Source organism: Cicer arietinum, chromosome 4 (genome assembly GCF_000331145.2).
Source record: "Cicer arietinum cultivar CDC Frontier isolate Library 1 chromosome 4, Cicar.CDCFrontier_v2.0, whole genome shotgun sequence".
NCBI lineage: Eukaryota > Viridiplantae > Streptophyta > Magnoliopsida > Fabales > Fabaceae > Cicer > Cicer arietinum.
Genome location: NC_021163.2, coordinates 7,324,047 through 7,341,626, shown reverse-complemented (window position 1 = coordinate 7,341,626; position 17,580 = coordinate 7,324,047). Strand labels below are relative to the sequence as shown.

General features: G+C 31.2%; 2 protein-coding genes across 4 annotated transcripts; both read right to left on the bottom strand.

The window, feature by feature from the left end:
* Positions 1-217: 217 nt before the first annotated feature.
* Positions 218-2,868, bottom strand: LOC140919912 (protein FAR-RED ELONGATED HYPOCOTYL 3-like). The gene is made up of 2 exons (XM_073366877.1): positions 693-2,868; positions 218-588 (listed from the first exon to the last, which is right to left on the bottom strand). Exons 1-2 carry the CDS (start codon positions 1,388-1,390, stop codon positions 270-272), a joined length of 1,017 nt encoding a protein of 338 aa, XP_073222978.1. The 5' UTR covers positions 1,391-2,868; the 3' UTR covers positions 218-269.
* A 139-nt stretch (positions 2,869-3,007) lies between these two features.
* Positions 3,008-9,093, bottom strand: LOC101511868 (nicotinamide adenine dinucleotide transporter 1, chloroplastic). 3 transcript variants are annotated; one of them, XM_012714424.3, is made up of 9 exons: positions 8,577-9,093; positions 8,123-8,162; positions 7,761-7,867; positions 6,509-6,557; positions 6,263-6,372; positions 4,465-4,559; positions 4,278-4,366; positions 4,102-4,196; positions 3,008-3,500 (listed from the first exon to the last, which is right to left on the bottom strand). In XM_012714424.3, the coding sequence occupies exons 1-9, from the start codon at positions 8,634-8,636 to the stop codon at positions 3,264-3,266; spliced, it is 882 nt and encodes a 293-aa protein (XP_012569878.1). In that variant the 5' UTR covers positions 8,637-9,093; the 3' UTR covers positions 3,008-3,263. The 3 variants fall into 3 exon arrangements, with proteins under 3 accessions (XP_012569878.1, XP_004495929.1, XP_027189088.1); XM_004495872.4 differs by having other exon boundaries at positions 8,123-8,218; positions 8,577-9,092; XM_027333287.2 differs by lacking the exon at positions 8,123-8,162.
* Positions 9,094-17,580: the final 8,487 nt, after the last annotated feature.

Below are 17,580 nucleotides of genomic sequence, written 5' to 3'. Positions count from 1 at the left end.
AGTAGCCCCAGCAAGATCATGTGTTTGATGATGAACATGATCAGCAGCAGCAACAGTTTGATGATGAACATGGTCAACAACACCAGCCTGAAGAACCCATGTTTTCTGGAGGTCCTTATGATCTTTCTGTTCTTAAAGATTATGAGCATCATATTGCAATTAATGTGTGGAATGGACAGGTTAGTAAATAATTTATTTTATTACATATTATAATATATTTGTAGTATAGGTTATTTTATTACACATTATAATTTATTTGTAGTATAACATTATAACTCACATGCACAAGGTAATCCATGAGTCTTTCTAAGCATACAACAACACACATCTTTATCGTTACCGACATAACTGACTCTCTTGTATTCTTCAACAATATCACCTAAGGCTTTCTTGGATACCACCCAAGTCAATTTCTCAAAGAATGGATTGTTGTGTATATGCTCTTTGCGACCCTTACTTATCTCAAATGAACCTTTGATCTTAATAATTTGAAACTTCAACATGTCATTCATACCATTCCATGCCTTACAAAAATCTCCTTTACTGTGTTCCAAAAATCTCTTCAATGACCAATGAGCAGACTCAACCCTAATATTTAAACAAAAAAAATACAAAATGTGAAGTAATGATCATATATCATGCATAAATCATATATCATATATCATACAAAATGTGAAATTTTAATGACATACCTATTAGTCGTAGTATTTCCTAGATGCAATACTCGATTGGTCCATGCTTCAACAAATCTTTCCTTATGAGGATTCAACCATGTGTCTCTGACGTAGTCAAAGAAAATAATATTATCGACACATGCTTGCTCAAATACTTGCAAAAGTTCCTCGTACTCCTTCTCTTCAGAACAATAAACAATTTTCCTCCACAACTCAAGAATGGGTTCTTGCATGTCTTTCTTTAATATATACTGTTTGCATTTGGCTCCAACATTTTTGTTAATATGAAGTTGGCAAAGTAAATTTGTTGAAGATGGAAATACAACTTTAATTGCATTCATTAAAGCCAGTTCTCTGTCAGTCACAATCACCTGAGGAAATGACGTGTTTGAAACAAACAACTCTTTTAACTTCTCCAATGCCCACCAAAAGTTGTCTTGACGTTCATAATCCATATAAGCAAATGCAACATTAAATGTCAACCCAGTTGAAGTTACACCAACAATTTCAAACAACGGTAACCTATACTTGTTGGTTTTGTAGGTGCTATCCATGATCAATACAAGAGGGAACATGTTCAACAAAGTTATGGAATCTGGGTGCGTCCAAAACATATCCCTCACAATGTTGGAGTCCTCATGAGTCCTACTCCAACAAGTATATCTCTCAGCTTCAAGTAACTTCAACAAATGTTGCATATCAGTTCTAGGTCCCATCAAATTCTTCTTGTATGTACTTCGTCGCTTGTAAATTTGATAGATACTAGTCACATTCTCCGTATCTCGATCTCTCAAATATTACAAGATGTGTCTCGGTGTAACGTGATATTTTGTCAACTCGTCAACATGTTTCTTATCTTCTTCTGTTAAGCGTCCCATAAATGCATTATTATCAAAAGTAGCTACTAACTCATAGTTGTGAAGTCCACAGATTAAACTAATAATCCATCCTTCATCATTTTTCAGTGGTCTCAATCTAAGTTTAAACGAACATCCACACCTTTTAGTTGAAGTACCTGTGTCATTTTTATTTGACTTATATTGTCCACCTCTATCACAATCAAGAATTAATTTTGACTTTATTCCTCTCTTTTCAGTCTCTACGTCTGATCAAGTAATGATAACTGCTACTCGATTTTGTCGACCTATCTCTCTTGCCCATGATATGATAGCTTCTCGTGACTCAAAAATTTGATCAGTTGTAAATGCTTCAGTTAAATCTATAAATACTGGTTGTGTGTTTTCCATCCTTATTTCAAAATAAAAATTAAAATAAAGTAACAAACAAATTAAAAAAATATTCAAAAGAAAAAATTACCGGATTTTTGAAATTTCCGGATTAACTACCGGAAATTTTAAAAAACGAAATTTCCAGTGAACAAAAACTAACTACCGGATTTTTCAAAATTTTTGAAATTTCCGGTAGCTTCCGAAAATTTCATTGACCAAATTTCCGGTAATAAATATAAGTACCAGAAATTTAGTTGCAAAAAATTACTTACCGGAAATTTCAACTAGTGGTCAGATTTTGGAGTAATTTTTTTTTACCGCTCACGTGAATGAATTTATTAAGGATAAAACTAGGTTTTTAACAAATTAGGGGTACAAGTTTAAATGGAGGGTACAAAAGCTAACAGTGTGCAACTTGAAATAAAGAAAACACACAGAACAAAGCTAAAAAATTATCGCAATAGCCATTTTGTTAAAAGGGACAAAACTGATAAACCACATGGGATTTACAAGAGAATCGATTGCAATCCAACACAAAAGCTGGAAAAGGTGGTTTCGAGTGGATCCATTTCAATTAACTGAATCACTTTTAGAAATAAGACTAAAAAATCGTTGCAACTTACTGGAATCACGTTTGGCAATTTGAACGTAAGTTAGTTGTTGTTGCTCAACATGCAACCAAACGTTGACAAAAAAAAATGAACCAAACATGCACTTATATGGTAAGTTGCTTACACACATTCTCTCTAAATAAAAAGTCCCCCGATCCATGTAAATCAAAGAGTAAAGACTAAAACTGTAAATTGATCTATATGCAAATTGAGTTGCTCAAACAATTGAATCTCGTCGTCACGTTGAGACCAGAAAAGATGAAGAAAAAAAGTGATTGATTTCAATGCTAGAGTAGAGGGCCATAATATCATCAGGTTTAGTATATTTAACAGTTTGTGTACAGTTCAGTTGAAGATGCACACATTCGAAAGTCAAGTTCGTTAAAAAAAAATTGATGTTCCGGGGAGAACCTCTATTGGGCATGGCAACAGGAAAACGAAAAATTGATGCTCCGAATTCAGTGATTAATATAGTTATTGACCAATGAAAGTGAGTGTGGTATTCTGCAGGATCTCATTATTAAGCAGTCCCATAATAAAATATGTAGCACTGTGTTTTTTCTTCAAAAATTTATCATCATCATCATCATTTATATGTCCACCTACAAAGTCTATTAAGTTGCACAACTGCGTTTGGGGAGGCGGAATTTACCTTCTACCATACATAAATAATCAAGAATCACAAAGAATGGGGATTTTAATCACTTGTCAGCTGAACTAACTTATATGTATTTAAATTGGGCTCATCTTTACAAATTATGTGGCTGTTGGTCAGAAGGTGAAAGTGAAACTAGAAATCGTTGTATCATTTCAAAGCTGGTGAATGTGATTACAGCAGCTGGGGTTGTCCTCAGGAGGTTGATGGCACACCCACGGTAAAAACCAGAAAGTCCCTCTTGTTGAAATACTTTTCTAATGCAGTCAGACACACCAGAGTACCGCTTCTCTGAGTGGTGTCCCTGTTCTTGTAGTCTGGCTCGAACAACCTGCAAACCGTAAACAAAAAATATTTTATAGTTTCTGATGCTTGGCTCCTCAAAACATAAAAAAGAGAAACAAGGAATTCATGAATCATTCTCAAAACCAGTCGTATATGGCTTTCTAATTAGTTTCTATGTTGGCAATGAAAGAAAAAAAATGTGACAATAGGATAGGAGCCAATTAAGCTCAAAATGTAAGGAGAAATATTTCAGAAACAGCTGATAATATGCAGTTTGACCAAAGACGTGTGAATACCATCAAGATTCAAGACTTTTAATTCAGGAAGATTTAAAAATTCATTAACGTCATAATTGAATAAATAAATTAATCAATTGTCTAGATCAGAAGTTGAACTGAAGGGTCAATTTGACTAATAGACTAATAGTTAAAATTTAGGGACTAACTAAGATGACTTCAAAGTTTGTGGTGTAGCATTGGAGAAGGCCCCACGTTAAAGGGGGGTGGGTGAATACACCTTTGCTTTTGTTTAACCGTATAAATGGATTTAGAAATGGCAAGGTCATTCCATTCACAAGGCTAGAAACTAGTTAAGTATGATTATGCATATATCTTCAACAAAACTAAGTCAACCATTCAGCAACATACCTCATGAGGATATGTCAATGTGGATGCAAAAAATTTGGAGACTGATGAGGCAATTGCAACATCACGTGCACCGAGCTTATCCACTGTTGTGTTATCTGATACAAAATAATGATCAAATTCACCAACTGCTGAAATTCTCAAGTCGCTACAAAGAACTAAAACATGCATCGAATTACCTTTATTTGCCAAATGAAATTTTATTCTCTCATATGTTGGAAACTGGATGGCAACATGACTGATACCAGCCAGAGCAGGTACAAGGCCACTGTTTATGGTAAAGGATATCTCAGATGTCAATAAATTATTAATTATAAAGAATTATACAATGACCACAATGTTGGATCCATATTAAATCATACTAACCTGTACATCCCACGAATGCCTTCCTCGCAAGCTATTCTCTTCAAAGCAGATAGTGTGTTTCTATACGGCACAACACCGGGTCTCATTCCTTGGGTCTGCAGTAACAAAAGGAAGCAAACTTATTGAGCGGAATATACACATGCACTGATGATAGGCAGGATAAAAAAAGATACATCATTGTATTACGTATAGGAACAATATTATTATTATTATTGTTATACTTATAACAGTTATCCCTTCAACAGCCACACATCACTTCTCATAAGAGATAACAGGATCCACAACACATGGCAAAATTGTACAAATTAGCTGTTTCAGAGTTTTTTCCACAATTCAAAATGTATACAAGTTTTGCAATCTCGCATAGATGATATACTGAAAGCCAACAAACTGTGGCCCAAAACCATCTCCAAATTATGTAAACGTTCGTGTCATAAGTTACTGTGTCGTCAAGGATACCAACACAAATTTGTGCAAAAATAGCTAAAATGTGGAATTCATAGCACATTGGAAGGTAGCAAGCGTGCTGGTCAATCCAAACGCATTCATCTTGAACCTACAAGTCGTAACTAACCTGGTGAGTCCTAAAGGATGGTTTGGGCACATCAGCTGCATGCATATGGATTTGGGTGTAACCATCCTTCAAATTAATCTTGTAAAATAGATTTGTCCCCTACAATTCCTCGATGACAGTAATAGGGTACTTGTCCAAAATTGTAGCCTGGTTGAGTGCGCTGAATGCACTCAAAAGCACCAAATGCCCTCCTTTTTCTTTACTAAAATAGCAGGGCTACAACTTAGAAGTAATATTCCTGAATCCAACAGGGGCGAAAACCCTTTTTGAAGGGAAATATTCCCTTCTACTATGGAGTATAGTGATGAGGACCAACCCTATGTGAGGGCAAAGGAGTTTCAAGCGCTAGTAGTGGAAGGGCCATTGACTAGAGGCAAGTCTAGGAAGATAAGGGCACAATTGGAGCAACAAGTTAGTGTTCTTAATCTTAAGGCCTATGACAAAATTGGTCCACATCATACTACTCTTTTGCTCATAGAATTAGCTTAAGACCTTCTTTTAAGTTTGGGATGTAACAATAATTCTTTTAATTGTGAATTATGTTTGGTTTGTGTGTGTGTGTCTAAGCACTTCGTAGGATAGGCACAATTTTTATGCTTTTATGTTGTGTGTAGCTTATGCACCATGTCCTTGTGTTAGACTATATATGTCTTTCTTTGTATGACATTTGGTGCTAACTTAGAAGAGAAATAAACTTGTTTGTGTGAGAATAAAGAATGCTCTCTAGGGATCTTCTTAAAACCAAATTTGAGTCTTATCAATAGTCTCTTACTCTTGTGGTGATTCTACCTTGATCTTAGCATTCCCCTGTAGGCAATGTCTACCATTTCTTACCTATTCCACTTTTTTGTTTATTTTTGTCTTTTCTTAGCTACTTTTGATTCAAGAAATCACTTGGCTAGATCCTTCATCTCATATGGAAGAAACTAGATCCACATTATAAAGTGTTACTGCTAAAACTATTGTGTCTCCCTCTCCTATCCAAACCCAATTATTTATATTCAACACCTATTCACTTATTAGCTGCAGTACTCCTTCAAGAGTATACTTATAATATTCCCGCTTTTTGTTTGTCCAATATTACCTTAATAAACAACTAATTGCACATATTCTACTCATTTGAAGCACTCATGAATCATGCCAATTATATATGATAGGCTAATAGCATAAGAAAATTGGTGATGTGATAAGTAAGATTCAGTCTGAACTGAAAAAGAAACATACTTGGAGTCTAGTCTTGACAACCCAAAATGGATTTGTAACTACAGTAGTTGCAGCCCCGGCACCTGAAGCAGCTATCACATTAGCTCCAACTGAAAGATGGTGATTTTTATCTGCATACATATCATAGCTATTATAATTTGTAATTCTAAATGAATGAATACACAGTGCACGTGATTTGTGAGTGCACGCACACACAAACAGCAAGTTGACAAACTTAAAAACAAGAGTAATCGTCAATAAACTAACCATCAGAACAAAGCAGGCTCTTCAGCTGCTCGTACACGGTAAAATAGACCTGCAAGTTAACAAATGGATTTGCTTTAGAATATTAGTAGAATAGAACAATATGATGCTATGACTAAATAGTGTATATAGACACAAAGCCAAAATCATATAAAGGATTATAGAGGCCAACAAAATACACCATCCAATAGTAAGTTAAATCGATTAGGCAACAAGAGACTCCAAAAGGTATGGTATAAAATAAGATTAAAGATCAAATGATTTAACTAATTCGATTTTATACTAAAAAAAACATTAGTGCTGATTGTTACTCATAGATCTACAAAAGCATTCCAATTAAAAGAAAAACTATACAGAAAGAACGGTAACTATTCAGATTTATAGGTTTATTATGTGGTCAATTGTGTTACATTTATTAGTATTTTATTTCTTGGTCCAATGGCATTTTACCTTTGATTTCATAAAGTTATGTACTTATCCATGTCTATACATGTGCTACATTTTGTGAGTGGCAGAGTGACCAACTTGTGCCATATTAGTATTTGGCCCTGAGTTTTGACTAATCCTATTTAAGCAATGTACTCAACTATCAAACAATAAAGAGCGAGTAGTTGGACAAACCACTGCAGCAGGATTGCTCCTAGTCCTTTATTTGTGATGCAATCATACAATCATCTAATCTAGGAGTAATACCTATGTTAATTTGTACTTATCAACTTCACTCTTATTTCTCTTTCTAGTCTGTCCATATCTCAATCAAAAGCATGCCTCCATGATCTAGTTTTGATTCTTGGATAAACCTAAACCCACCAATCTCCCAGATAATAACTTGCAGGCATTTTCACAACACAGAATCCACCACATATGGACTCTTTAAAAACCTATTTGCTGCTGATCAGCTTTTCTTTATGTATAATGTCATACCCCTTCAGTTCACCATATTTAATCCTACAGCCGTCTGATGCCATTAACCATTCTGTGGAAATCTACCAACATCTATAACAACACAGGAGGATACTTGGTTCCATAAAGAAGGAACTCCAGCAACAAGTCTATTTCCCACATTATCTTTAACCTAAGCAAGACCCCATCCATGATTTACTGGTTTTTCATCTTGTACATATTTCTTATTGGCAATTTGAAGATAAAACAACAGTTACATATAATGCACATTACATCTTCCAAAAAACGAAGAAGAATAGTTCATCAGGTAAAGTAATGACAACAAGCAAATAATAACAAGAAGTAAACTCACAGCCCAGTTTGGAAGTAAGGCTAGAACAGTCGGGGCTAGCCCACGGTACATTCCACGCAACCCCTCCTTGTGATATATTTGTTCCAAACTACCAACTATAAGACTGCCTGATAACACAAACACCCAATGTTGGTCATATAAATAAATGCAGTATTCAGCTGTAGTTGTTTTATGATGTTAATTTACGCCCCTTAACAGTTTATATTAATCTAAGAACAACAACTCAAACTCTAAAACTAAAATACTAAACAGAAAGTAATTTGTACGGGACAGGGCATGTTTCCATTGTCTTGTTTGTTTTTGTCAACAAGGTAAAAAGCATTGTTATTATACTAAAAACACAAATAAGCACAATAACATACCTTTAACAGTTCCATTAGCAAGCTGAAGAGACCCATGAACCTGAAACCTAGTTTTGATTACATCTAAAGGACATACAAACGTAGCAGCAATAACTCCTACATAAAAAATAAAAAAAAAATCAAAATGAAAAAGTAATTTCTATTTTAAAATGTGATTTTAGTCCTGCAATTGTAGTGTTTTTTGGTTTGGATTATGTCCCTACAAATTTAAAAAAACGGTTGCTTTTAGTACCTGTCGTCAGCTTATAGAGACATGTGGCGTGTGATTTTGTTGGGCCACATATTATGATATTAGAGAGTAAAAGAAAATGTGTTTGAATTTACGTAGACAACATACAAACAAAAAACTTACGAACGAAACTATAACAAAAAACTCTATAATTGAAGTGACTAAGATCTTATTTTTAACTTAATTTCTATCATAAATTGGAGGAAGAAAATATTAGTGGCATACCAGCGGCAGCACCAGCACCAGCATTGCAAAGAAGACCTCTGGGATATGGATTAGGAGCATGTGAATCAGTGGACATGGCTGACAAATTGCACGAGAGTATCCTTAGGCTGAAAAGAAACTACGAATTTTATGGCGAAAGCAAAAGAGTCCTCTTTGGAGAGGGCAATGGTGGAGAACCACAGTGGCATGGAGTCTCGTTCGAGACGAATTCGTGAGTTGTTGAAATTCTTCTGGTTTATCGAATTTGAGAGGAAGGAGACGCTAATGTAATTAGGTTAAATTATATTAAATTAGGGTTTGATAAGAACGAAGCGAGGTGATGTTATAAATTTTGTGTATTAAATTGAGAAAGAAAAGGATAAATTGAAAAGAAAAGCGAGAATGGTCGTAGAACGGAAAGAGAGGTGAATGTGATAAAGAAGACGAAGCTTCGATATTTTAATGTGCGGGGCTGCGTTGAATTGTGAATATTAGAAAGATGATTGGAATTTGGATTTGGATTTGGATTTGGATTTTGATTTTGATACTTTATTTATTTATATAAATAATAATCAGCTAGCTACCCTCACTGATCGCCGCAAAGTACGCGTGGGTCCCTATTCTGAGGGGGATTTGGAGGATCTTTTTCTTGAGTTGTTTAACTTTTTTTTTTTTTTTTCTGATATCTTTTAAATAAGTTTTATTATGAGTTAAATTTAATTTAATTAATGTCTTGCACCTTTAAAGATAACTGTTTTTTTTTTAACTTTACATATAACTTTTAGATTTGACCTTATCATCTAATAAAATAAAATAACTATTTGTTCTTATAGAAAAAATCTTTTGGATTTGAAAACGGAAAGAAGTTTATCTTTTACTTTAAGATCGTATAAGCAGTTTAGTTAAATCAATTATCCGAATAATGCGTGCTTAGATTTTTTATCTAAAGTAGGGAAAAATAATAAGGTAAATTCATTTTTGTCAAAAAAAAACAAAGGTAAATTTTGACTTTTGGTACAAATAATTAGGTAAATGTTTAATGAAAATTTGACCTTATCTAATAAAACTTCTCAAAATGATTTTAAAAAAACTTATCTTTTTCTTAAGATCGGATTATAGTTTACTTAAATGATTTATCAGAACAATTATTTTCTAATATTTCCGAATTTAAAGGATGAGTATTTGGTGATGAATTGAATGAAAGTATCAAATTATTTTATATACTTCATTGTACTATTTTTACACTTATATTTTCTTAGAGAAAATTAATGAAGTATATTAATTTTACAGTGACACTAAATATGAACATTGATTTTATTATTTTATTATATAAAATATTATTAATAATAACCACTTAACCAATATTTTATTTAAATAATTCACTTTTCAAAAAACAATTTCCAATATACTTCTCGCAATTTGCAAAGATTGATTTTTTTTTTAATTAGATAAATTGTCTATTAAAAAAGGGACTTCTTACGTTCAATGTATTTTTTTTTAAATTAACTGATATATATATAATTCATTAAAATTCATTTATAAAGAATAACTGCACAAATTTTATAAAAAATACGATAAAATTAATGTTGAATGCGGCCTCCCAATACCATTGTCGAGGTCTTCACGCATGTATAGGATTTTGACGACGTCTTGTTACATCATGAGTTTGTTGTTGTTGTTCTTCTTCTTCATCTTCATTTTCTTGAGGATGTCGAGAGGGAAGTGTGGTAGAAGAATCATTTTCACCTTGAGCCCAATTGGATATTTGATTTAATGAATTATATGTGTTCTCAAAGTTTGATTGATACATATTATAAAGTAATTGGGTAGTGGACTTAGGTGTATTATAACAAGTATTGAGCATGTTCTATAATAATTCTTCTTCGCTTGATGCAAAGGATAGTCGACGATTGTCTTCTTGTTGTGGTTGTTGGCTGTCAAAATTAGATTGTTCCCCCGACATAAACTCGTAGAATTGATGTGGTGTGTGCGAATAAGTACGAGGAGACGGTTGAGTGTCAGGAGGTGGTGGTATATAATATTGATTTTGTTGTGTTAGATATTGGTTCATGAAAAAAAAAATGTTGGTTAGATTGTGATGGAGGTTGGGGTGGATTGACATGAGGATCAACTAATTGGTTTTTTACATAAACAAATCATTTAGAATTTTTGCAAAACTAAACAATGTATTCATAACTTAGTTTAAATTCAACTTTTAGAGGATTACCATGAAGAATATGATTATATTGTTCATTTATCTATTTGTTTTCATTTTCGTAAAATAATGTCAAACTATAGTCAACTTGTTTATGCAAATCTACCTTATTATATTTTTTCATGTTCTCGGTAGATGTGTTATTTCTTGTAGTAGTCCTAATTGTAATTTCACTCTATATTTTTGATGCATTTCTATTATGTAGAAATAAATCAAAGATGTAGATGCATTATATAGCCAATTGTCTTATGGATTCTCGTATGTTAGATGTAGGTAATGCCTTCAGAGAAATTGATATGTAAGAGGTGTAATATGATCACTCAATTAAGCAATACCACATAAAACATTCACTCAATTATTGTGTAATGCAATCTGATCAATACATGTATATAATTAAATGTGAGAATCCATAATGTTTGTTCAAACGCATGACTTCGCTAAGCCAAAAAAACAAATAATAGGTGATTGGTCGTTTGAAGAGGCCTCATAATTGTGCAAATTGACTATAACATCATATGTAAAAGCATCAAGTCGCTTTTGAAATTTGATTCATCAACTAAAGTGAAGGTGATCATTCCACATATTTGGGAATGATACAACTACACAGTCACCTATAGAAAGACACGAATGACAAAAAAACAAGACTATCAAAATGATTTATGGGAATTGGGAGAAGTCTTACACTGAATTCCAAGACGGTTATTGGCTATGCAAAAATTTCTTCAATGAACTATTGTGAAAATGGAAGTATCACCAACATGCAGGTAATACTCTGTTACGATGTTCAAAAAATTTCAAGTGACTATTCTGGGTTTTCCTTCCATGCATCTCTGGGTTCAAATTTTGTAAACCACTTGTCTCAGTTGATGGAATTTGGTTGTACGACAAGTACAAAGGAATTGTGTTGTTAGCCATTGCACAAGATGAGAACAAAAATACAATTATCATTATTTATGAACTTGTAAAAGATGAGACAAAGGGTGCTTGAAGCTTCTTTTTAAAAATCTAAGAAGGTACGTCACACCTCAAGTCAACGTTTGTTTGATTTCAGATAGGCACGAATCCATTAAAAATGCTTATAATAATCTAAAAAATAGTTGACATGATCCTTTGTCAACACGTGTGTACTGCATCCGACACATTACACAAAATTTCAAGAGAGAGTTCAAGGATAAGGAACTTAAATAAAAAGTTGTTTGTATGCATAATGATCTAATTCTTTTTAGTATATTTTTCACTTATCATTTTATAACACTTGACAATTTTTACCTCATTTATAACAGGATATGCATTAAGTTTTTCATCATTCAAATATTATCGCAACGAAATCAGGATGGTAAATCCAAAGGCTTTAAGATGGATCAATAATATCTACCACAACGATGGATTGTGGTGTATTCTCAAAGTTGAAGATGGGGACACATGACTGAAAGTAACAATATCAATCACAAGGAAGATAGGTTTGAATTGTGATTCTCCCTTTTGAAATTAATTAATGCTTTTAAAATTAAACTAACTTAAGATTAATCATGGTTTCAAAATAAAAAATGCAAAACATTATTGATTAGTGAAAATAAATGAAAAATATTATTTCTATGTGATTAGTGCATGTGAGTGAGAAATAATTAAAGATAAGGATATGAGAATCACACAATGATGTATTTTGGTTCACCTAAGGTGGCTACTTTCAGTCCCCACAATTTTTGAGTTTTTCCACTAATGTACTTTACATGATAATGTTCTTGCTTTGTCTCTCTTGATCAGTTACAATTTTCACCTTTTAACCTTGAAATTATTTTTTACAATTACCTTTTAGTCCATAAAAGGTTTTTATATGTTACCTTTAATCACAATTTTTTTTTACAAACTACTCAAACTATCTTTAAGAATATAGTCTTGAGTTTCAAATGAAATTATGAAAGAAGGTTGATTGACCATAATCTACTCAACACTTGTTTGAGATTGATTTTCAGTAGAAAACTCAGTAAAAAAGATATTTGAATCTAGTGGGAGAGAACTGGAGTTTTTGCTTGATTGAAGAGCTTTGATTTGTCAAGTATGATTGTTTAAGTGATTAATTGATTGCACTTGAAACTCTTTTTGTTATCTTCATCTTGAGTTTCTTTCTATTGGCGTTATGAAGGTTGATGACAGCTAATATAGCCATTAATAATTTAGTTATTCAAATTGATATTTTTGTTGACACGTGTTCTATTTTTTTTCAAAACGCTTCTGCTTTATAACCAGAACGTTCTTCGTTTGTACTTAAGTGAAAAAACTATAACTGAGATCATTTGACAACTGTTTGGTGTTAGCGTTTCTGCTTTGTATGCAAGCTGAACTTTATGCAGAGGTGCAACATTACTGTCCTTTTTTATATTTGTTGTCCTAATTGTACATGTTCATATTTCATCAATCTGGAGATTGATCTTGTTTTGGATCTTGATATTGTTTTTGGTTCTTTGAAACATTTGGACTTGATTATGGTTCCGAGTTGCCTTTATATTTGGTTTCAATTAAGATCTACATTTTGGGAATTGATTCATTTCATTTTTATCTTTAAAACGAATTGTGCAGTAAGATCTTGTTTGATAAGGCAAGACTTTGGAAAACCATAATGAACTTTGTTTGACTAGACTGATGTTGTCAAAAACCAAAATGATCTTGATTCGTCTAGTCTGTTGTTCTTATGAACCAAAATGATCTTCTATGCACCAGATAATCTTGTGTTGTTGTATAGTTGTATATGATTCCCTTTCTTCGAATGATACACTCAAAAACACAAGTTAAATAGCAACACAATTAGAATCGTAATTAGAAATCAAATAACTTATTTGATTATCTTCAAACCACTAACTTGAGATTTTGCCTCAACAATGACAACAAATATTGTTGAGTCAATAAACGCAGTTCTCAAGGGTACACGTAATCTCTCAATCATTGTTTTGGTTCAATCAACTTACTATAGATTGAGAGTTTTATATGCAAAAATGGGACAAGAACATCAGACATCATTAGCTTTTAGTCGAGTATACACAGAAGATTGTGTGAACACGATTAAATATGAAATTGGTAAGTCTAACATTCACCAAGTCATGCGATTTGACCGAAATTGTTATTCTTTCATGGTGCATGAAACAGTAAGCCCAAGAAAGGTGCGACCAATTAGTCATTTTGAAATCAACCTTCAAAGAAAATGGCGTGATTGTAAAAAAGTTCAGGTTATCCATATTCTTTGTTCACATATCATAATTGTATATTTTTACGCTCGTCAAAATAATTTGGTGCATCTGTTTGACATGTACAAGGTTGTTAATGTATTCAACATATACAAATAAGAGTTTTCACCTATATCCAATAAAGGATATTGGCATACATGTGAAAGTGAAATAATGTATCACAATCCTGAAATGCGGACAATTAAAAAATATCGTTCAAATAACATCCATATTAAAACTGAAATGGACGTTAGAGAAAAAATGGTAAGAAAATGCGAATTATGTCGTTTAACTGGTCATATTCAAAAACATTGTCCGAATGTTACGAACAACTCTAATTAATCTACATAATTTTTGTAAAATTTATCTTATTGTTTCTTACCAATGAATTATAAGATTTTTTTTCTGATTAACTTTAAAAAAAAAATTGAATGTAAGAAGTCCCTTATTCAAAAGGCGACTTTTCTAAAATTGAAAATTCGTATCTTTGTAAGGATTAAAAATATATTTAACCTTAAATTAAATATTGTAAAAATGGAAATATTGATTATTAATTAATAAGGATTTAATTTCTATACGTTATCCGTGTAATTTTTTTTTACACATTTAGTTAATCACAATTGTTAGATCAATAGAGATTTTGACTTTAATCAAAATTACTTCTAAAGTCATTTTTAAGAATAGTTATCATGTGCTGACAATGTAAAACAATTTTCACTAACAATGAGATTAAGTAGAAATGTTTGTAACATTTGGAGAATGTTTTGGATTAGGCTCTGATAATTGATTTGATTCGCATATTTTGAATTAAGATCAGAAAACTTTTATCTCTAGCATTTATATTAAGTTTATCGTGAGTATTATTTAAACGACTGTTTTTATAAAATAAAGTTTAAATTTTTATTTTTTGTAAACAAATAAACTCAAAACATTGTTGGGTGACACAAAATAGCACTACAAAAGCCTCTAATCTAAGCCCACAAAAATAAGTATATATTATGTCACTTTTGGAGGTAATGTTAAAACATATTATTTTTACTCCACATTGGGGCTAATGTCAAAAAAAAAAAAGTACTCCTAAGAATCATAATTTGAAAGTAAAAAATAAGTACTCCTAAGAATCATAATTTGAAAACTGAATTTTATACCACCACAATTTGACTTCTAACCCTATATTATGCGCTTGAATTTCCTAAAATACCTTTGTAGACACTAAAAAAAACTGGCCTATTCTTTTTACTCCACATTTCTATTTTTTCTTGCATACCAAAAATCTAAAAAACACAATATCCATATCTAATTTTTTTATATATTAAAAATTTTCAAAAATAAAATATTTAGAGCTTGTTTGATTCACATATCAAAAACTCTATTTTAGTATTTTAAAATTTTAAAATTAAAAAAAAAGTTGTTTGAATTACTTATTTTTAAAATCTGTTTTGTAAAACTATTTTTAATATTATACTTTTTAAAACTAAAAATGCAAAACATATAAATAGTGTTTTACTTTTCATTTTTTAATTTTATTAATTAGTCAAAAACTGTTTTAAAAATTGGAGTTGTCAAAACAATTTTATATTTTACATTATAAAATAGTTTTTAAAAAGTAAAATACAATCAAACAAGCCCTTAATATATAAACTTTTTTCTCAATTTATCTTACATACCTTAAATTTAAAAAATACAAAATAAATTAGTTTGTAAAAAAAAAAAATTCGATTTTGTTTTGAATACTAAAAATTTTGAAAACGAAATATTTGGTATGTAAACATTTTCTTCTATATATTTTTTTCATACCAAAAATTTCGATAACACAATATTTAAAATATAAAATATTTTCTCGGTTTTTTCTTTTGCATATCAAAAATTTCAAAAACGCAAAAGTTTTGTATGTAAAAATGTCTTTAACATACAGAAAACTTTTGGTATGCAAAATTTTGGAAAATAAAATTCATACAAAAAATTTAATATTTGTGAGGTCAAAAAACAAGTTCAAAATGTTTTCAATGAAAGAAGGTGAAAAAAGTAGGGATAACATTGGATTTTTTTAAAAAAAATTGTGACAGTAAGGGCCAAAGTGTGGGAGTACCAGAAAGTTAGCTTTTGTACCCCCCATTTAAAATTGTACCCCCCCAATTTAATGTTTTTTGAGTGAAATACCCAAAATAACCTTAAATCAAAACAGTTGTACCCCACACTTGAAAAATCCGGAAAATTGAGTTTTTCTGAAAAAAAAATTTTACCGGAAATTTCAAGAGGATTGAAATTTCCGGTAGTTCAAAATCAATACCGGAAATTTGAAATTTCCGGTTGCCTTCCCGGAAATTTGAAATTTTCGATTGCCTTCCCGGAAATTTCATTTTTTGAAATTTCCGGTATACATTTTTAACTACCAGCTTTTTCAATTTTCTGGTTTGTTTACCGGAAATTTCATTCCTTTTTGAAATTTCCGGTACACTGCTTAACTTTTTGGGCACGAGCAACCCCAGCAAATTTTTGAAACTACCGGATTTTTGAAATTTCTGCATTAACTACCGGAAATTTCAAAAAACAAAATTTCCGGTGAACAAAAACTAACTATCGGATTTTTCAAAATATTTGAAATTTCCGGTATTGAAAATACAACTACCGGAAATTTCATTGACCAAATTTCCGGTAATAAATATAACTACCGAAAATTTAGTTGCAAAAAATTACTTACAGGAAAAGTTATTATTATTATTATTATTATTAATTTTTATTTATAAAAAAAAGTTATTATAATATAACAAGTTGTTTGTTTTGACTCATCTATTTAACCGTATTTTTTTCTCTAATTTAATGTATTTTATTTAATACTATTAATAAAAAAAATTAAATTGAAGAAAAAAAAATACATCATAAAATTTTGCCACAAACAAAACGTGTCCCTGATATTTTGCCACAAACATTCATCCTAAAATCAAATGGTTGACTAAATGTGCCACAAACAAAACTGTCCCTAATATTTTGCCTATAAAATACATATTTTCTTAACAACTCACTCCTATTTTTATTGCGAATATTTTATAAAATAACAATTATTATTATTACTTTTATTATTATTATTAATATAATTTATTTTATTAATTAATTTATAAATAATATTCGGTATTCATTTATAACTTTGAAATTTCTGGTATTCATTTATAACTACCGGAAATTTCATTTATAACTACCGGAAAAATTTCCGGTAAATTTTTTTTTTTTTAAATTTTTACTGTTTTATCAAGGGTAGTTTGGACATTTAAAAATAAAATTTTTAAATGAGGGGTACAGGGTTAATTGAGGGGGTACAAAAGTCAACTTTCGGAGTACCAAATCTAATTTTCCCATAATTTAAGGAACTTGATAGTTTGAAATTTAGCTTTTGTACCCCCCCATTTAAACTTGTACCCCCCAATTTAATATTTTTTGAGTGAAATACCCAAAATAACCTTAAATCAAAACAGTTGTACCCCACACTTGAAAAATCCGGAAAAGTGAATTTTTCTGAAAAAAAATTTTTACCGGAAATTTCAAGAGGATTGAAATTTCCGGTAGTTTAAAATCAATACCGGAAATTTGAAATTTC